This window comes from Sceloporus undulatus, chromosome 3 (assembly GCF_019175285.1).
Source record: "Sceloporus undulatus isolate JIND9_A2432 ecotype Alabama chromosome 3, SceUnd_v1.1, whole genome shotgun sequence".
NCBI classification, from domain to species: Eukaryota; Metazoa; Chordata; class Lepidosauria; order Squamata; family Phrynosomatidae; genus Sceloporus; species Sceloporus undulatus.
In genome coordinates, this window is record NC_056524.1 from 164,087,119 (window position 1) to 164,108,626 (window position 21,508).

Genomic DNA, 21,508 nt, shown 5'->3' on the forward strand with positions numbered 1-21,508 from the left:
GGATAATATTACTCTTGATATACTGATACACTTACGGCTGATTCACAGAACCATTTCTGAGGCCGAAGGTTCTAAAATTATTTCCCCCGCGCTCATGCTGTGATTGAGTTCATCTTCAATGATATGAAAAGTGGTCTTTCAGGTTTGACATGGCAAAATTAGACAGTATCACATCCTGGAAAACTGTGAAATAGCAGTGTAAACTGGCCTGCAATTATGATGTGTGAAACATAAGTCTTTAGGAGAAAAATGAACAGACACTATGCCTGCAGTACATACCCCCCCCCCCCCCCCCAATATATACACAAAACCCAGCTGCTGAGGCTTTGCATAAGGAATTCTGCTAGAGAATCAGGAGTCATGCTGACTAGCTGTTCAGTGGAGAAAACAACGGGTGGAATTAGAAACAATGACTGCTCCCCCCTCAATACTAAACAGCTGATCAGCTTGACTGCTATTTTACAGGACACCATATAGACAGCCTTAATAGCAGAACAGTTGGATTGGGCCCAGAGAAAAAAACAACAGAAAGTAATTCACTTAATTTGCCTTCATAATGTTTGCAGGAGTCTTAAAAAGTTAATTCTTAATTTGTATTCACACAGGCAGGAGGGATTACGCATTATGTCCACAGAAAGGACTGACAGAGATGTGCAGTGATGTGCTCTTCTTAGACACCAGAATACTCACTGTGGGCATGTCTACACAGGCTATTTGCAGTGGCATCCCCCCATGCTCGCATTGCCCTGTTCAGACAACATAGGGCCAAAGGCCTAGTTCAACATGGAAAGGAGAGTCCTGCAGTGAATCTGGACCATCCTTGATTTAAAGCGGATTTAAAAGACTCACCATTTGCTCTGGATCTTCCCAGAAAATCTGGAGCAATAAGAAACTACACCAAGCAGTCCTCTACACAGTGTCCCACTGAGGCCAATAACAAGGTGCCCCGTATCAATCACATAGCTGGGCACCATGCTGTGACCTCAGAGAAGGGGGTAGGGGGGCAGCACAGTGGGATGCTGTGTAGACAGCCACTTGGTGTTACTCCAGAATGTGCAGGTAGTGGGCAGAAGTCAGACAGGGACAGACCAGAGTATTCTGGCCAGTGAAGATCTGTCCTGCATTTGCTTAGAAAACAAATATATTTTCTTCTTTTAAAACCTCTCCAATTTGCTTATGGACTAGAAACATGAGTTTTTAAATTCTCTGACAGCAAATTGTTCTATTTTCTATGTGTAGCTTAACTATTTTAAATATACTCAACATATCCCATTGGGCATGTCTGCACACATCACTGTTCATAGAATCTATCAAGTCAGTATGCTAGACCCAGTACAGTCGCCTCTCCTAACTCGCAGATCTGGGATCCGCGACCTTGAATACTCATGGAGGGGGGCAACCTCCATTATTTCCAATGGGGCACACCCCGTGTGCACTCGCAGGCATGCACCCCATTCAAGCCTATGGGGCTTGGATATGCACGAGCCTCGGTTTTTGCAGGGGGTCCGGAATGGGTCCCATGAAAATGGAGAGCCAACTGTAGTTCCTTTCCAGTTGCTATTGGGAAAATTTTTGCTTAACTAATAGCCAACATCAGTCTTTAAATATTTAGATATTGAAAAGTAAAAGTGTTTTAAGAAGCAGGAAGCTGAGAATTCATTTTTAAAAAAATAATAAGTTGAATCCTTAGGATGCTGTTGTCAAAGGATTTCACTAAACTGGAATTGATACAGGGTATAAATATTTGAAGATCATGTGACTGATTGTTTTATAACTTCCATTTATTCCTTGGTTTTATCAGTTTTGGTTTAACAGGTTTTTAAAAAAAATGTCTGAAGATGTGACAGGTAAAGCATTTGGAGTGTAGCATTTTGTGTGGCCTTTGGAAGCTTAATTTTTGCAGTTCACAGGTAACGTGACCAAAATCTTCCTCATGACAACATATGAGACCTTTAAAACATTACATAACATTTATCCTATTAGGAAGAAGCACCAAACTCTTGTATTACATTCAGACTGATACGCTCAGATTGCCTTAAAAGTCTCCCTACAGAGCTATCAAGATTTCTGAAGCTAGAAGGAAGTATCATCTTTGTCAAAAGATAAGCAAAAGCAATTGCTTATATAAAAGTCTGTATAAAATAGGTTTTGTTCCATTACAAAAATAATTAGTTGATGAAACTACTAGGAAGAAAAAGGAAGTCACAGAAGAGCGAACAACGCTGGTTCCAGATCAGATCTCATTGTATGTATGCTTCACAAGAGAATCTCTCCATTCACAGAAACCCTTGATGGGTTTCAGTATTAAATATGGAAAATGCCTCCACCTGACATCCAACATTGGAGAGTACTGTAAAATCCCCAACACCAAAACCCACGGGAAAGTCCTTCCAGAGGTGTTCCACATATGCATGACTGTTCCTGAGCATATTTTAAACTGGACAGGCTGTAATCAAGTGCCATAACAGGGCTTTCTGGTGATTGGTAAGGCAAAGGGCATTTTGTACTGAAGGAGTTTCATCTGCCATAGCCAGAAACAGATTATTTCTCCATGGAAGAGGTTCTGATCAAAGCTACAAACATTTTAAAGAAGTATAAAAAGTTACATCATAAATAAGTGGAAAAATTACTAAAATGCCTTGATGTGCAGTATAAAAAAGAGAAAGAGCATCAGCTGTTCCATAATGCCACCTACACAAGGGATGCACCTTTGTAGGAGTAGATGTTTGGAAGTGGCTTTTCAGATTTACTGCTACTGTCTGTGTTGTTCCAACATGGCAGTGCTGCCACCAACAAAAGGAGGCCTCCAAACAGAACACAAAGTCCACTGAAGTAAAATGCTATGTCATAAGACTCTGTCCAGTCATAAAACCAACCTGAAAAAGAACAAAAAGAGTTCGTCAGGTGCACATACGTCCGCAGAACAGATTAATCCCCTACATACACTTTTCTATCCTTCATCTGGTCAGTTAAAAATATCACAAACAAACTGCTGTCTGCTTGTCCATAAAAAGGGTAGAATAATTATAAATAAATATTCATTCCTACAAGTAAACTTAGCACAATCAAACATTATGTCATATCATGGTTTGTGTTTATATCTGAAGCTATGTCAATTCACAAACCACAGTTTATGAGAGGCTGTCAAACTATGGTATCAACTCACAGTTTTAGGATGGTTTGGGAAGGGTGGCCCAAGAAGTCAGTTTGTTGAGGTTACACAAAAAAGGTAAATAGTGCCTGAACAGCAAAGTTAGTTCTGCACATGAGGCAAGAATTCCCATAGACACCTTTCAACATCCCTGGCAGTAAAAACACGACTATGATAGATCAAGTAAGACTTTGTTTCCCTGTCATGACACCCATAACCTCCTGCTTGAGACAGTCATTTCATTCTGTCTAATCTTAGAGCCATCCTTGCAGTATAGATAGTTTGTGCAAATTGCTATTTGCCATTATGTCTGCATTCACAACTGCTGACAAATCAGAGCTACAATTACTCTTCTTGTTGTTTTGCTGCACCATACAGATTGGAGTAAATGTACAAAGCTGAGTGTTGAGCTGAGAAAAAATAAACCTTTGTGTGAATTCGAAGGCTTTCATGGCCAGCATCCATAGTTTTTGTGGGGTTTTCAGGCTATGTGGCCATGTTCTAGGAGGCCACATAGCCTGAAAAACCCACAAAAACCTATAAACCTTTGTGTGTTGTTCATTTTGAATCACAAACGATACTATGGGTTCTAACTGCAACTAGGACACATCTTGGTTTTGTGTGATGCTTGAATTTTGAGAGGAGCCACAGCACATCTTTTATATACAGAACAATCTAGGTTCAGTCTCACCTGAAGCCTTTGGAGTCAGTGTAGATAATATGAAGCTAAATGGACCAGTGGTCTCAGTATAAGAAATCCCTAAGTATAAGAATTCCTATGTTTAATGTTCCTATGTTATATTTGATGTAAGGATTCTATATTCAAAGACATTGTTACCTCTTGTTGTTTATCTAGTCTTCAAACCTACACATTTCCGGTTATTAGATAATAACAAAATCCAAAGTATGCTTGCATGACAACATATCCCATCATTTTCACAATCCTCACACCTTTTGCTGTTTTAACCTCAAGCCTCAGCACCACCATGACCTGCTAAAATAGGTTTTCCACTGAATCCCAAATATGATGTCAAGTCACTAATAACATTCTTGAAGAAGGTCTTACATTTTCAGTGACATTTGATTATCAGCAGGTGTGTCATTTGTTGTTCTATTTAGGAGTTATTTCATAATTCTACATTAGCCAAAAGCTAAATTAACTTTTGTATGTAAATGCAATTTTAAAAACTAGAAAACTGTTATCCAGAGTAATTCAATACAGGGTTAAAATGCAATCTTACCTACAATTGGTGGTCCAAGACTGTTTCCAAGTCCAGCAAAAAACATCAGTATCCCATATGCATGTGTTAACTTCTCAATTCCCACTGTCTTTGTTGTGACATATGGGAAAATTGACCAATTGCCCGTCAGAAAGCCTAAAATGCCTGAAAGTATTGCCAATGTAATATAACTTTGGGCAAAAGGAATCAAAACCAGTGCCACTGCAGTCATTATTAAAGTCAAGACATATAGATATAAAGTATTAATCCAGACAAAATCTGCTAAAATTCCTAGAACAAGTTTACCAATGGCAGTCATAATGCCTATGATAGAAATGAGAGGAATGATACATTCTTCTTCACTGATATTTGAACTTCTTGCAATGTCTTCCATGAGCATAGAAGGGGGAAATCCACCAATGTCAAAGAGGAAGATGGCAATAAAAAGTGATGAAAATACTTTGTTCTTAAAAAGACTCAGTGTTTCCTCCCAGTAGTCTAAATAAAGGTGCCATTTCTTCTTGGCAAGCTGTTTGCAGAAATATGTCCGTTCTGCAACTTTCTTTTTGTATGTGTCTTTCTCTCTTGGTGTTACTGATGATAGTTTGTTTCTGATTGTAAGAGCATCCTGCTTACAATCGGTACAAGATATTTTATTCACATTCTTTTCTTCATTAGTGGGTTTTTCAAGTATCTTTATGTTTTCTTCATAAACATTCTTTTCTTTTTCGTTATAAATGAGGTATTGATCTGGACTCTTCTCAACACTGGGCTTGTCTGGCAAGGTAGAACCACTTGACTGCAAAGGCCTCATGAGACTCCCACATGCTAATATGTTTAGAGACAATGCACCAACAATAAGCAAGCACCCATCCAGTCCATATAATTCAATCAGTTCTCTTTGTAATGCTGCATATATAAAAAGTCCAACACTGGAGCCTGAAAGGAGAAAATAGTAACACTTAAATTATTTTGTAAAACAACATACTGGCTGAACACTTTAAAAGAAGGGAGGGGAAATCCTTGATTTTACTTGGAATGTACTTCAAGTCTGATTTTCTTAAGTGTCATCAAACCTAACATAGAACATCAGTATGTCTCATGGCTTTTCAGATATCTGACAGTTCCTAAGCCAAAAAAGAAAGGGGGAAAAAAATCTCATACTCCTAGTAGGTTGACATGTCATGACTGATGATTTACATTTGGCACAGTAGGTCATGAATTGTACAGGTCTGAAAAAATTAATTAGTTACTATAATATATGAACCTTTCACCATTTTATTCAAAGCCATTGTTTTCTGTGGAGGAAGAAATAAATCTTAAATTGTCATGTGGTTTTAAAAGCATTTCTGCTTGATGTAAAAACACGGAAGTACAGCTAATAATTTTACCTAAAATTCATGAAAAGAGTGACAATACTCTAATATACTTTTAAATAAGTTTGAATTGTTTTCTTTTTGATTCATCAGACACAAGCAAAGGGACTCGATCTGTCTCAGACAATCCTGTTCTTCAGTGCAGTTACTGCTGAAAGGATGCATTCACATATCCTAAGGGACATAGCTTTCTCGAGTTCCTTCTCAAATGCAAAACTTAATATAGAAAGCTGCACAAAAGTAGTTACTTCTACTTAGGTAGAAAAAATGAAATTCACAGATATAGGATGGGTGACACCTGGCTTAACAAAAGTACGTGTGAAAGGGATCTAGGAAGCCTAATGGACCACAAGTTGAACGTGAGTCAACAGTGTGATGCAGCAGCTAAAAAGGCCAATGTGAGTTTAGGCTGCATCAATAGAAGTATAGTGTCTAGATGAAGGGAAGTAAATAGTGCTACTTTATTCTGCCTTGGTCAGGCCTCATCTGGAATACTGTGTCCAGTTCTGGGCACCACAATTCAAAGTGGATGTTGACAAGTTGGAGTGTGTCCAGAGGAGGGTCACCAAATGGTGAAGGGTCTGGAAACTATGCCTTATGAGAAGAGATTTAGGGAGCTGGGTTTAGCCTGTTTAGCCTGGAGAAGAGATGGTTAAGAGGTGATATGATAGCCCTGTTTAAGTATTTGAAGGGATGTCATACTGAGGATGGAGCAAGTGTGTTTTCTGCTGCTCCACTAGAACATGGAACAATGGATGCAAGCTACAGGAAAAGAAATTCCACCTCAACATTAGGAGGAACTTTTTAACAGTAACAGCTGTTCAAGTGTGGAACAAACTCCCCTGGAGAGTGGTGAAGTCTCCTTCTTTGAAGGTCTTTAAACAGAGGCTGGATGGCCATCTGTTGAAGGTGCTTTGATTGTGAGTTCCGGCATGGTAGGGAGTTGGACTGGATGCCCCTTGTGGTCTCTACTATGATTCTAGGAATATAATTCTTTGCTAATTTTGTTCTTGAAGAAATTACCTTTCCACTGTGAGAAAGTATTTGAAAATTGCCTTTTCAAAGACAATTTGGAGTTGGAGACTTATTCTGTGCAAAATTCACATGGAGTTTTTTTCCTTAGGACTGGAGCATGGTTTTGGTGTGGCTTCCGGACTCTTAGGACACATGTATCATTTAAACAGCATACCTCCAAAGTGACCCGAAGCAGGTTTATTTTGGCCTGCCTGTATGGGGCCAATTGTTTCTGAATGAGGACATTAAGAACAGGGACATAAACAGAGACTAAAAAACATACCTGTTGAAATTAGACCAAGTGCAAGTCCTCTGCGTTTGTCAAAATACTGACATGTGATAGTCACTGTTGCAGTATACAGTAAGCCACAGCCAAGTCCTAAAATATTTTTAAAAGAATAATATAAAGGACCAGCATTTCATAGTAGCAAATTAGCATGTTGACTATTTTTACTATAATGTCAAGTTGGTTCATTAAATTAACAGGGCCAAAAACAATCTTACAAAGCATAAAGCCCCATCCTCATACCCTCCAAATGACAGAGACAATCCTGATTAATCCTGCCACCCTACTTTTCAGCTGCCTTTAAAAAGTGCCAATTTCTTTCTCCTTCTTCCACTTTGCCCCTTTGTCCTCGGCTTACTTCTACTGCTGCAAATTAAGTTCAAATCACAAAAATAGTTTGCACTCAGACTTGGAAGAAGAGAGGTGGGGGCAGTAGACACAGGCACAAGCAAACTATTCAAGCCTCTCTTGGCTTGTCTATTCTTCCTCATTAATAATTTTTGCCATTTTGACCACATTGTGATGATGCCTGACCACATATGTTCCAATTCTTATCTGTGAAATGTTGCAAGTTATGCATCCTTCCTTAATTTGAAGAGAGTTCATGAAGCAAACACCTTCAACTCTCTCTGGAATTCATGGCAATTGTACAATAAAAGGGTAAGCTGAAGTATCATGGCCAAGTTTAGAATTCATCAGTCTCTGCAAAACACCTATTTAGGCAATGAATCATTTTAAAAAAATGTATTTTCATACCAACAATGATTCCATAGGAACAAAGGAGGAAGTAGATATTAGGTGCAAAGCTGCTCATCATCAAGCCCCCAGCAACCATAAAGCCACTGAAGATGGTCACAAGTCTTGCTCCAAAAGCAGATACACATGAACTGCATATGGGACCTGCATGGGAAAGGGAGATGAAATATTTTTTAAAAAAAATTAAAATAAACTTTCATAAACTAGTCACTGAGATTCTTCCAAGGAATTCTAACAGAAACGCTCCCAGCAGGAAAAGAAACAGATATCTCAAACAGAAATTAGTTATATTAAAGGAGATGAAAGCACACAGACAGCAATCTAGTATTTGTGAGCAAGGAAGCAGAAGTTGAACCAATGCCATTTCATGATTCTGAAGATAGCAGAAGCTGCCTGCTCTTTTTATTAACATTTGCTTCTACTGTACATGGGAGAATAACTGCAGTAAAACTGCATATTTTCAGATTTACATAAAGTGGCTGCTAAGTGCTATTGCATATAACTTTTTTATTCTGCAAGGAACCTGATCCATTTAACTACTTTAGAAAAGAAATGTAAACTGGTGTAGGCATTTTAAAAGTATTTAAAGTAAATAAAGATCGTGTTTTACATTATTATCTCTGAAGACTTACTTGCAAGTAGTCCAACTCCACCTGCAAGAGATCCAACCCATGCAGTCTTTCCTTTTCCTTCTCCAAATGTATCCAGCCACTCTAGATACAGAACTCCAACAGCCAAAGGAGATCCATAGCACAAGAACTGGGTGAAGAAGGATACAAGTACAATCACCCAGCCCCATCCACCGTCTGGTGGCTTCTGGAACACCATCTTCCAGGACCAAGTCAGAGGTCACCTCTATATAAAAGAACACACATAAAGGGAAAACAGTTAAAAAGAAGAAATGCATTGCCTTTTTATTCAAAAATATCACTGTAAACAAAAATAAAACATTTAAAGAAATAGATGATATTACTGAATGGAGGCAGCCTAACTTTACTAAGATTTGTTAGTGCAGACTGATGGCACGCCTGGGTCCCTGAAAGTAGGCACCAGTCTCCAACATGGCCACCTTGTGGTAACTGGTATGCAAGCACCCAATGTCCATCTCTCAGATGCTGCTCAAAGCAAAATTTCATGAAGTATAAAATACTGTTACCCCACTGTGTTCACGGATTCAAGAATGAACGGCTTAACAATATTTTATATAAGCCTAGTTTCAGAGACCCAGGCATGCCATCAGTTTGCACAAACAAATCATTTGCTTTTTGGAATATATATATATATATATATATATATATTCTAAAAAGCAAACCTTGTTTCTGTCATTCTATATAAGAGACACCATTTTACTATTCATTGTTACTTGACAGTGGATATCAAGGGCCAGGGGAAATCCATTGGCATCAATGAAGGTGTTTGAGCTTTTGTGTATGTATGAGAGGGGCAACAGACTTTGTTTTTTAAAAAACAATAACAACAACAACTGGGAGAAAGTTTAAGCCTCCCCACTTTCATGCAGCTTTACTGATCTAGAGCAATGCTGTTATGTGCTTACTGGAACATTTTTTAAAATAAAAATTGTTGTAAATTGCATTATATGTATTTCATAAAATATGCAGTTTGATCCACAGTTACAGCAGACAATCAATATCCCAATGCCAACCCATCTCCCCCAATGCCACTATAAATATCTTCATCCATATACTCCTCACAAGCATAGAAATCCTTGTTTTTATTAAACTATTGTATCAGCGCTGATATATTCACATGGTTTATTTATGAACTAATTAATTCATTAAAATAAAATAAAATAACAAGAAATAAAATAACATGAAAGGAAAATTTAAAAACATGCCTTATTATAACAATGGAATCAAGGATAAATGCACAGTTAGTGTACAGCAGAATATATGTCAGTGTATCAATCAGATGAAAATAGTATGAAGTCAGAATAGAGTTTACCTGTCTGTTTACTAAAATCCAACCAGCTGTGTATCATTCCATCCACACAGTGTCATTCCAATATAAAAGTATATTAGAAGTCTAGATTGAGGAGTGGGGGTGGGCTTTACTGGCAGGAATTCTAGCAAAGCTAACATTATTGTGAGGGTCTAAAGTATTTTCGATCTGTCTCACAGGGAGCCAGAAGGCTGAGAAGACATTAGTGAAGGATTTAGCTTTGGAATGAATGAGAATGAAGTAACATACCAAGGTAGAGGGATGGAGGGAGGAACCTCTTAAGTGAGGAAGACAGAGGAAGATTTAGAGAAGGCTTTGATGAAGTAAAGTAAGGGAATGGATAGTTCTTAAGGTTATGGTCATGCCACCATGTTTGATAGTCCTGATAAAAAAATCTGTACTTAGGACAATAGGTTGTTGTTAGAACAGAATATGGAGAAACAGAATGGTTCCCAATTGGCAAAGGGGTCAGGCAAGGATGCATCCTTTCACCCTATCTGTTCAACTTGTGTGCAGAAAAATATAATAAGAAGAGCAGGTTTAGACTCAGAAGGAGGAATGAAGATAAGAGGAAGGAACAGCAACAATCTAAAATATGTGGACAACACCATAGTACTAGGAGAAAACATCACAGATTTGGAACAACTACTAAGGAAGGTAAAAGAAGAAAGTGCAAGGGCAGGCTTACTTCTGATGAACATAAAGAAAACAAAATAATGACCAAAAAGGAACAGCATAAATGAGGAAATTGAAATAGTTAAAGAGTTGCCATACCTTGGATTGAATAATGACCAGAATGAAGACTGTAGTCAAGAAATCAGAAGACAGAATGGGAAGGGAAGCTATGAAAGAACTACCCAAGATCCTAAAGTGTAAAGATATACAACTGAACACTAAAGTTAGAACCATTCAAGCTTCTCCATCACCATGCGAGAGCTAGCCAGTGAAAAGAGGAGATAAGAAGAAAATTGTCTCATATGAGATGTAGTGCTAGAGAAGAGTGCTGAGGATACCATGGACAGCCAAAAAGACCAACAAATGATACCTTGAGCAGATCAAGCCGTAAATCTCCCTAAAAGCCAAAATGAACAAAATGAGGGCCAGTACAGAGGGATGCTTTGTGGCGCCTTGGGGCTAAAATTAGGACTAGACAGCGCTGGGTGTCCAATACTACTAGTGCCGCACATGAACATGCCCGTCCACATGGCAGCAGCATACAGGCACCTCTCCACAGAAGGGGCGCGATGCAGCCCTTATGAAGCCGCAAAAAAGGAGCCACTCTAGGCAGCTTCTTTTGGAGAGCACATCTGTGCAGATGCTGCTGCACAGATGCACAGCAAAGAGGGACAGTGTTTCACCACCTGTGTATACAGTCCCTGAGGCTGTCATACTTTGGCCACATCATGAGAAGGCATGACTCATTAGAAGATGCTAGGAAATGTAGAAGTAATAGAGAGAGAGAAAGACTGCACATCAGATAGATAGACTCAATCATGAAATTACAGAAACTAAGCAGAGAAGTGGAGGATATAGGGTCTTGGAGATATCACATCCATAGCTAAGTTTTGGTCCAATATGTAAGCAAAAAATTAGGGAAACTTCAAGGTAATGGTAGTTTTCAAAAAAGAATCTTAATTTTTGAAGCATGGATATAAACCCACTTTTTCAGATGCAGTATCAAGTGGTATTAAGACCTCGGATACAGTTGTGGGAGTGCGATAGAATGTAATAGGATTCAGAAGGATTGGAGCGTGGTTTTGGCGTGGTTTCTGGACTCTTAAACGGCATACCTCCAAAGTGACCCGAAGCAACTTTATTTTGGCCTGTCTGTATGGACCCTAAGTTTCTAACCAAAAACAAACACACACACACATTTATGCAGAAAGCACACTTACCTCACCCAACCCTGGATGCCCACCAGAAGGGAAAGTGTGTGTAAACCAGGAGCATAAGAGCAATGTAGTGTCCTGTACAGTTGCTTCCAAAAAATCAGTCTACTTGAAGCTGCAGCCTGTCTGAGGCACTCCTTTTAATCCCTCCCCAACAATGTTGATGTCAATAGTTTAGTAACATATCAGTTTCGGCCACAATATTCTTTGTCCTTTTAGTGTGTCACAAGCTGCTGTTCAGCAGTTCTCTGAACAGAAGTCAATATTGCCTGAAACAGCTGTTTTGGAGTTGGAGTTCTTGGGAATATGTTTCTAGGTTGGGGTTCGCATCAGGAGTTTTGTTCTTTATTTTCAGCCTTACAATGGCCACCTTACAGTGAACAACATCTCCTCCCTTCCTGCCACATTCTCTCTGTTTACCCTTGGCCCTTGTATCTATAAATCACGTACATTCATTCATACCTTCACTTATTCCTATAGACCAAAACCAGCATTTCAAAGATATTACTGTATAAGCTCGGCTGATTCAAATTGCTTCCATTTTATTAGAACACTTTTTTGTACTGACTGCTTTGGCTTTAATATTTGTCAAAGGCACAGATGAGGTTTAACAAACTGGTTTACAATAAGTTTATGTGGCTTATCTCAAGGTGTTACATTGATTACATTGGTGTTAGTTACTCAATCAAATAAGAAATGGAGATCAAAATTGTGCAAATACAATAAATGCATGATAATACCATGACAAAGGCCTGTACACTTAATAATCTGCTCTTTGCTACCCAAACTTCTTTTCAGTTATCTTTAATATAGTCCCCAGATATATGTTATTATTATTATTATTAACCTTTATTTATATAGTGCTATAAATTTACACATAAATTTAAATTTATGTCTTTTCAATTCAATACAGAAAGACAACAATTAAAATAACATAGCACAAGATGGAGTTTCAGATATTAAGGGTCTGATGGACTGATCAAGATAGCCCAAAATATATGCCTTATCAGGGATGATCCAATACTTGTTCAATTTCTAGTCTCATATCCCTACTAGGTTGTCCTGGTTCTCTGGCTAGTGCTACATCCAAGGCAAACATGAACAGAACCAGTGTAACTGGATTTCTCCTGACTCTTCTGTCCCTGCTCACACTCCAAATCTGCTCTCCATAGGTCCCCAACCCAAAGGTTCCTTTAATATCATTTGCTAACAGGAAGGCAGCTATAAATTTAATAGATAACTAAACAAATTATGTTATTGTAATTATTGTATTGTTATTCTATATTACTGTATTATATATTTTGACTGTAATCCCGCTTCGATCCATTGGGAGAGGTGGGAAAACATAAATAAAATTTATTATTATTATTATTATTATTATTATTATTATTATTATTATTATTTTGAGGGTGAGGTGAGGTGGGCTGCAGAGGGAGAGAGAACCCACTTTGTAGGCAGTTTCCATTTTGCTGGTAGACAGACAGCATTGGATACAGTCCTCAGAATTGTATTATACATCTTATACTAAATGAAAATCCAGTAAATAAGTGGGGGACCTCTTCCATATAAACCAGGAGTGAAAACCAGGCAGCCCCTCCAGATGTTGCTGGACTATAAGCTTCAGCAGCCCTAGCAAGCACAGTCAGTGGTTGGGAATGATGCAAGTTGCAGTTCAACAACATGGAAAGGCACATGATTCCCTCCACTGATATAACAAGTATATGTGCACAAGTATAAGACAGACAGACAGACAGATATTACTTACAAAACTGAGTCATTCAGGCTTCTAGAACATGTTGTTTTGGTACATCTGCCACCTCAGCCTACGGGGAAATATCAGATGCCTTAGTTAACCCATTCAACAGTGCAGTACCACCTTGTAGAAAAGAACATGAAAATCCTGTGAGGTCCTAGGCTGATTTTATCCACTTGACAAGCTTCTGAAGTTTCTATGCATCTTCTCCAAAACAAAACAAAGCAACAAGAACTGACTGAACTTTCACCATTGCTCAAACTCTTGACAGCAGCCTTGGACTCAAGCAAAAGGACAGAAGAAGAAAAAACCCTGGGACTCCAATATATAGTAATGATTTACAAAGCTCTTTAAAATTTCACTGGGTAGTGACAATAAATTAATTAGCAATAATTTTTCCACAAGCTATATCATCTTTGAATTTCTTAACTTCTGAATCCCTCTCTACACCAGTGAGACCTTTAAGCTTTGAGTTTTAAAACTCCGTACTTCTTTTGTAAGGGCCAGCATGATAGTAATTTGTTGGACTAGTATTGGACTAGGAGTCCAAGAGACCAGGGTTTGAATCCCTGTTCAGCCATGCAAAGTTACTGGGTAGCCTTCTACCAGCCACATTCTCTCACCTTAAGAGGAAGACAATGGCAAACCTTCTTTAACTCTATCTTGCCAAGAAAACTGTATGTTAGGGTGTCCATTAGATGAAGTTGATTTGAAGTCATATAACAACTTATACAAAGAGCAGGTTTACACTCAGAAGAAAGAGGAGTGAAAACAGGAAGAAGAAACATTTGTTTGTCTGTCTTTTTGGCTGTCCAAAACAATCTAAAATATGTGGATGTCACCATACCATTAGTGGAAAGCATCATAGGCTTGGCACAATTACTAAGAAAGGTAAAAGAAAAAAGTGCAAAGGCAGGTTTACTGCTGAACATAAAAAAAAAAAATAATGACTGCAGAGGATATACATAAATTCAAGCTAGATAATAAAAAAAAACCAAAATAGTTAAAGATTTCCCATACCTTGGATCCAACATTGATCAGAACACAGACTTCAGTCAAAGAATTAGAAGAAGACCAGGAATAGAAAGAGCAGCCATGAAAGAACTAGACAACATCCTAAAGAGTAAAGATATACAACTGAGCACTATAGTTAGCATCATCTAGCCATTATATTCCCAATCACCACATACGGATGTGAGAGCTGAAGAAAGCCAATAAGAAGAAAACTGGCTCATTTCAGATGTGGAAAAGCTGGAGAAGCATGATGAGGATACCATGGAGGTCCAAAAAGACAAACAAATGGTTCCTTGAACAGATCAAGACCGAACTCTTCCTGGAAGCCAAGATGAACAAATTGAAGTTGTCATACTTTGGCCACCTCATGAGAAGGCATGACTGATCAGAAAGGACCATAATGCTAGGACAGGTAGATGGCAGTAAAAACAGAGGAAGATTGCATGCCAGATGGCTAGTCTCAGAGAGGACATAGGCCTGAATCTGCAGGACATAAGCAAAGCAAAGGAGGATAGCGGGTCTTGGAGATGTCTCATCCACATGGTGGTTATGAGACAGAGTCAACCTGAAGGCAGCTAACAACAAAGTATGTATCTTCCACATCTTTTTAAAATTATTTCCTCAGCTATAGCTATATCTTCTCTCTCTGCTCTTTTCCTATAAAGCCTCTCTCTCACTTAGCCTTTTTATTTGTTAATTAGGATGCTATTAACAAATGTTCCATTCCTCTGCAACTAGCTCCGTTGCTGCTAAAAGTTAGCTGTGACAACTTATCTAATTCAATGTAAACTAGGAGTTTCCACTGATTACTCTCATGATAACAAATCAGCTAAGACCCACTGAAAGTGCTGTGATGCAAGTTATTACATTGGTCCTTGCCTACCGAAGACTAGAATTCAAAATTAAAATTTAATTTAACATTTAATGACATCTGAACACCTTTCCTTATAGATGTCAAGATATGAGAAGGACACTAAACCCCACCATGTTCCCATTTAGAGAGGTAAAAAGTGTTCATCAGGAAAAATGGTAGTACTGTGTGGGTTTTAAAAAAGAAAGTAACTGTATTGCAAGACAACAAGAAGCATTAAATCATGTTGCCAGCTGACAACTTAGGCCAAAATTTGTAAGCTGTAATCGTACATGTCACAGTCCATGGCAGCTCCTTTCAGAGTCTCATCTTTATCTTAATAATAAATCCATGAGTCTGCCATCTGAGTACTTTTTTGATGAAGTTAAGTAGTATTTTATAACTGTTCTGTAATACTTCCTGCTTCCCATACCTTCCCAAACTAGCAAACTTCCTTCAAAATGGTACACACATCACAACTACATATTATAATCATTGTTCCCAAACCAGTTCAGAGCAGTTTCTTATACCACAGAATACATAGTCTCAGGGATCATGTGCAAGTCATTTCCCCTAACGATCATCTGATTTGCAGATTTAAAAAAGTTTTCATCAATTGTGGTTAAGAAAGTTAACTTCTGAACACTTCTTTGGAAAGCAAAAAAGTCTTGATATCCCTCACTTCTGTCAGGATGGGCTGAAAAGAGAAAAGAACAGCCCTTTCACACTACACAATTACAGCCCTATCATTCCACTTTAATTCCCATGGCTTCATGCTATACAGAATTATGGAATTTGTACTTTGGTCTAGAAAGCTGAGAGGAAAAAGATCAACTCCACTGAAATGTGGTGCTGGAAAAAATTTCTATAGATACCATGGACTGCTAAAAAGACCAATAAATGGATCCCTACCACAAATCAAGCTTGAACTCTCCTTAGAAGACAAGATGACTAAACTGAGACTGCTGTACTTCAGCCATATCAGGAGAAGAGATGACTCACTAGAAAAGACAATAGGCAAAGTAGAAGGCAATATGAAAAGAAGAAGAGCACATTACAGATGGGTGCATTCAATCAAGGTAGCCACAGCCCTGAGTCTTCAGAATCAGAGCTGGGCTGTTGATGACAAGGTGATTTGGAGGTCTTCTCTTTCATGGTGTCACCATACGTCAAAGTCAGCTTGAAGGCACTATTGGTCTTTAGCTGAGGCTGGATTATTTCTGCATTGTGGATGCAGCCTATGGACCTTATCACATGGAGGCACGTACATGGGTAAAACATTACTGAACTGTTGCAGACATGTGAAGGCAGGATCGTCTATTGCACTTCTAAAACGTAATTGAGGCTTCCCACTTTCCTTCCACCGACAAAGTTTTTGGAAGATCCCATTACAGTCCGCCCTTGGCTTATGTTGGGGATCCGTTCTGGACCCCTCTGCGTAAGCCAAATACCACGCATGCTCAAGCCCCATTCAAGTGAATGGGGTTTGTGCATGTGGCGGCGCGGTGGTGTGCGCCGCCCCTTGCACCCCGTATGCTGAAAGCCATATATAGCGTGTCCACATATGATGCAGGTGCGCTGTATTCAAAAAATGGCTTCTCCTGGCTTCTCCACGTGATAAGGTCCTATGACTCTCATCATTCCCAGCCACTATGGCCAATAGAAGTTGATCCACATCCAGAGACTATTTAGTTAGGGAAAGCTGTTCTGTGTACTACTGCTCTTTGATATCATAATGATGCTTTGCACTTCAACAATTTCCATTGGTCCACTGACAATGAGGGCAGAAATTTGTATTCTAATGAAAAGGTTGCTGTAATATTGAGAGACACAAAAACGGACAAGGGGAAACAAGCAGTAGGACATCATCATTCCAGTGCATTGGCATGAAATTGAGAAGGAGCAAAATACACTAAGTTTCTAGAGAATGCAGCTTCAAAATAAATTCAACATCCACAAATACATACTGAACTGGTTTCCTGACACACGATACACATTATAATAGTAGCTAGCCCCCCAAACATTAAGAGATCTCTCTTAGCCAGTCCTTTCTGGTTCCACACTACATTCCAATACTGCTACCTCCATTCATATAGCTATCTACTCACCTTGGCTTTAAGCAACTTCCTGCATCCTGCCTTTGTGCCCCAACATCATCACCATCACTTGACGAATGAATCGATTCAAAATGAACCCGCTCCAGTTGGCCAAAGGGCAAATTTAAATCAATACCAATCCGCATCTGGTTCACACTTGCACAGAATCGATTTATACAAAAAGACGCGGAAAAAATTAGCATCAAAAATACGGAGAGTAAATGGGTGTGGCACGTGCCCCCCCCCTCTCCTAATCACTTCAGCGATTCGGTTCAAGTGCAAACCATGGTCATTTAAACTGGCTCAAACCGATTTGCGATCCGGTTTAAAAGGTAGTGGGAATGAGGCCTTGATGTCACAAAACAAGGATATCCAACTTTTATTCATATAGTTCATTCACAGGGGTTTCTTGGCAAGATTTGTTCAGAGGGGGTTTAGCTTTGCCTTCCTCTGAGTCTGACAGAGTGTGGCTTGACCAAGATCACCCAGTCGGTTTCCATGGCTAAGTGGGAATTTGAACCCTGGTCTCCAGAGCCATAGTCCAAGGCTCCAATCACTACACAACACTGGCTCTCAGTGTGTGTGTTTGTGCCTTCAAGTTATTTCCAATATATGGCAACCCTAAGCCAAACCTATTAAACCTGACAAGATTTGTTCAGAGAAGGCTTGCCATTGCTTTTCCCTGAGGCTGAGAGCATGGGACTTGGCCAAGATCATCCAGCAGGTTTCTTGGCTGAGTTGAGAATCGAACCCTGGTCTTCAGAGTCATAGTCCAACACTCAAACCACTATGCCATGCTAGCTCTGGCTCTCAATGTATCATATCACAAAAGCCCAAGAAGTTCAGCTCATGATTTTCCCTTACTTTCACTCTTCCAGATTGGCCACCAATATGAAATAGGAGCTTAACAAAAGAGCAGTAACCCAAGGAAAGCTGAAGGAGTACACTACCAAAGTTTGTTCGGGGGGGGGGGGGGCAAGTACACACAATAAATATGTAGTTGTTAGACTGTGGTCATAACCTCACAAATACAGCCAACAGTTCATATGCTGAGGCAGCAGAACTGAACTTATCAGTACCTTAAACCACCTCAGCAAAGACTGCATCCAGATAAGGCTTCTATCCGGCAGGTGCCTTGCCTGCAGCATGGGATTTCACTGAGGCCCAGACAATAGCATCTCCTGCTAGTAACCCCTCCCTGTCTTCCCTTATCTCAGTAGTAAAGTGGCTTCTTACCAGGAAAAAAGGCATCAAGGAGAGAAGACAGAAGAGGTACACAATGCTTCTGGACTGGCAGCACAGGAGTCCTCCTAAAAAGCAAGCAAACCGGGTTTTATGAATAGAGAGGCTTAGGGAAAAGTCAAGCGACTGACAGCCAGTGGTTTGAGTGTTGGACTATGACTCTGAAGACCAGGGTTCAAATCCCAGCACAGTCCTGAAAACCCACTGAGCAAGTCATACCCTGGTCAAGTCACACTCTCTCAGCCTCAGCGAATGTTCAGGGCAAACCCCTTCTGAAGAAATTTCCCAAGAAAACCTCATGGAAGGGTTTGAATCCCAGCTCGGCCATGGAAACCCAGTCGGCAAGTCAGCAGGAAAGTCAGCCCTTGAGCAAGTCACACTCTCTCAGCCTCGGAAGATGGCCAAGGCAAACCCCTCTGTGAAGAAACCTGCCAAGAAAACCCCTTAAGAGGGTTTGAATCCCTGCTTGGCCATAGAATGTCATGAGGCAAGTCAACCCCTGGTCAAGTCACACTCTCTCAGCCTCAGAGGATGGCCAAGGCAAACCTCTCTCTGAAGAAACCTGGCCAAAAAACCAAACCCCACCATGAGAGAGGGGTGGCCATAAGCTGGAAAGGACTTGAAGGCCCACAACAACAACAACAACAACAACAACAACAACAACAGCAACTGGAACGTCAATCTTCCCAATGGGGTTTCCCCCCCTGGCTCCCTTCTGAGCAAAAGGCAGCTGGCTGCCTTACAGTGAAAGCAGTGCATCCAAAACTGGAGTCACCCGATCCGATCCCGGCGAGAGGTTGTTGTTATTGTTGTTGCTGTTGTGGCTGCTTCTTTGGAAAGGAGGGCTAGCTGTCTGGGAGATGAGGAAACAACTATGTCTGGGAAAGCCTCTCTCTCACACACACACCCCATACATAAACACACACATTTGATTTCCGCTATGCTTTTGCAGCACTGAGAAGGGCATCCCTCCCCTGTTGTTGCTGTTGCTGTTGTTGTTGGAGGAGGAAAACAAGAGCCTGGTGTTTTTTTTTGGCTTCCCCTTTGGCTGAAAGTTGAGGTCTCCCCCAAACAATATAGGTCTCCCCCCATAAAAAAAAAATCCCCTCCCGATCCTTTCCTTTGGTTGCCCCAGCTTTTCTCCTTTTACCTGGGCGATGGAAGCAAGGCTTGCCTCCTTTTTTCCTCCCTGGAAAGGGAGCTTCTTGGGGATGGAGGAGAGGGCTCTTGCCAGGCGGTCAGTGGGTCAGACAGCTCCAAGCCCTGCTCCTTGGATCCTCTCTGACAGAGAGAGGTAGTAGAGGAGGAGGAGGAGGCGAGCAAGCCGGAGGCCGGTGCAAACCGGTTGTAACTAAGCGCGAGAGTGCGGTGTGGGGTGTGGGTGGCTGGAGGAAAAGAAAGGAGAGGGAGGAGAGGCAGGGAGGCTGCCTTGGCTGCAGCGGGGGCTCGAGGAGGAGACCCTCAGGGAAGGAAGGAGGGGAATGGCTGCTTGCTTGCTGCAGGGGTTTCATGGTTGTTGTGCGCCGCCTCGGATCATGCATTTCAATCCCGACTTAGGGCGGCCCTAAGGCCATGTCCTTCTGTCTCCTGGGGTTGGCTTGGCCAAATTTGTGCAGAGGGGGTCTTCCCTTGCCTTCTTCTTCTTCTTCCCCTGAGGCTGAGAGAGTGTGACTGGCCCAAGGCCTTTGTTCTTTTGGGGTGCCCTCATGGCATTTCCGACTTATGGCGACCCCTCAGGTGAACCGCCCTTGGGGTTTTCTTGGCCTGCTTTGTTCACAGGGGTTTTTCCATTGCCACCCCCTGAGGCTGAGAGAGTGTGACTGGGCAAAGGTCTTTGTTGTTTTGGGGTGCCTTTAAGATATTTCCGATTTATGGTGACCCTATGGTGAACTACTCATTGGGTTTGGTTGGCCAGGTTTGTTCAGAGGGGGTGTCACATTGTCTTCCCCTGAGGCTGAGAGAGTGTGACTGGCCAAAGGATTTGTTGGTTTTGGGTGACTTCAAGGCATTTCCGAATTAAGGTAGCCCTAAGGTGAACCTCTCAAGGGGTTCTCTTGGCTTTGTTCAGAGGGAGTTTCACTTTGCTATCCTCCAAAGCTGAGAAAGAGTGACTTGCTCAAGGTCTTTCTTGTTGTTGTTGTGGCTGTATGCAAGTCCTTTCCAAGGTATGGTGACCCTAAGGTGAACCTCTCGTGAGGTTTTGCTCAGCCAGGTTTGTTCAGAGGGGGGTTGATATATTGCCATCCTCTGAGGCTGAGAGAGTGTGACTTGCCTGAGGTTTACATGTTACTCCAATACTCCAACCACTCTGCGACACTGGCTCATAGGAGACCAGGCTTTGAATCCCTGCTCGGCCATAGAAACCCCCTGGGTGAGTTCGGACAAGTCACACTCTCTCAGCCCCAGAGGATGGCAAGGGCAAACCGTGTCTGAAGGAAGTTGCCAAGAGAATCTTGTGAAAGGGTTGCCTCAGGGCCGCCAGATGTCAGAAACAACTTGAATAACAACAACAGCCGCCTCATTGCCAATCCTCATGGCAAGGGGGAGGGAAGTTTCCCTCCATTTTTGCCCCCTGCTGCCCAAACTTCTGGGCCAGGGTTGGCAAGGGAGGCTGTCCTGGATCTCTCAGCCAGGCACAGCTTGAGCTTGGCTGGGGTCAGCAAGGAGGCAAAGGGTCAGGCTGGCTGGCTAAGGCTTCGTCCACATTGCAGAAATAACCTGATTTGACACCTCTTGAACTGCCCTGGTTCAATGCTATGGAAGTCTGGAAATTGGAGTTTGTTGTGGTCCCAGAGCGGAGCAAAGCTCCAATTTCCAGACTTCCATAGCATTGAACCAGGGCAGTTCAAGAGGTGTCAAACTGGATTATTTACAGTGTGGATGTGGCCTAAGGCAGAGCAAG

At 40.9% G+C, this 21,508-nt stretch overlaps 1 protein-coding gene across 4 annotated transcripts in view; it reads right to left on the bottom strand.

The window, feature by feature from the left end:
* Positions 1 to 1,774: 1,774 nt before the first annotated feature.
* SLC16A9 (solute carrier family 16 member 9) overlaps positions 1,775 to 21,508 on the bottom strand; it is a 43,334-nt gene continuing 23,600 nt past the window's right edge. The window contains exons 1-8 of one of the 4 annotated variants that reach the window (XM_042460638.1): positions 19,757 to 19,895; positions 18,601 to 18,674; positions 13,417 to 13,474; positions 8,436 to 8,658; positions 7,804 to 7,947; positions 7,045 to 7,140; positions 4,393 to 5,310; positions 1,775 to 2,876 (exon numbers count right to left, since the gene is read on the bottom strand). In XM_042460638.1, the coding sequence (XP_042316572.1) occupies positions 2,692 to 2,876; positions 4,393 to 5,310; positions 7,045 to 7,140; positions 7,804 to 7,947; positions 8,436 to 8,631 (1,539 nt within the window). In that variant the 5' untranslated portion in view covers positions 8,632 to 8,658; positions 13,417 to 13,474; positions 18,601 to 18,674; positions 19,757 to 19,895 and the 3' untranslated portion in view covers positions 1,775 to 2,691. Of the gene's footprint in view, positions 2,877 to 4,392; positions 5,311 to 7,044; positions 7,141 to 7,803; positions 7,948 to 8,435; positions 8,659 to 13,416; positions 13,528 to 18,600; positions 18,675 to 19,756; positions 19,896 to 21,508 lie in introns of those variants that run through there. The other 3 variants (XM_042460640.1, XM_042460639.1, XM_042460641.1) reach the window with 3 other exon arrangements.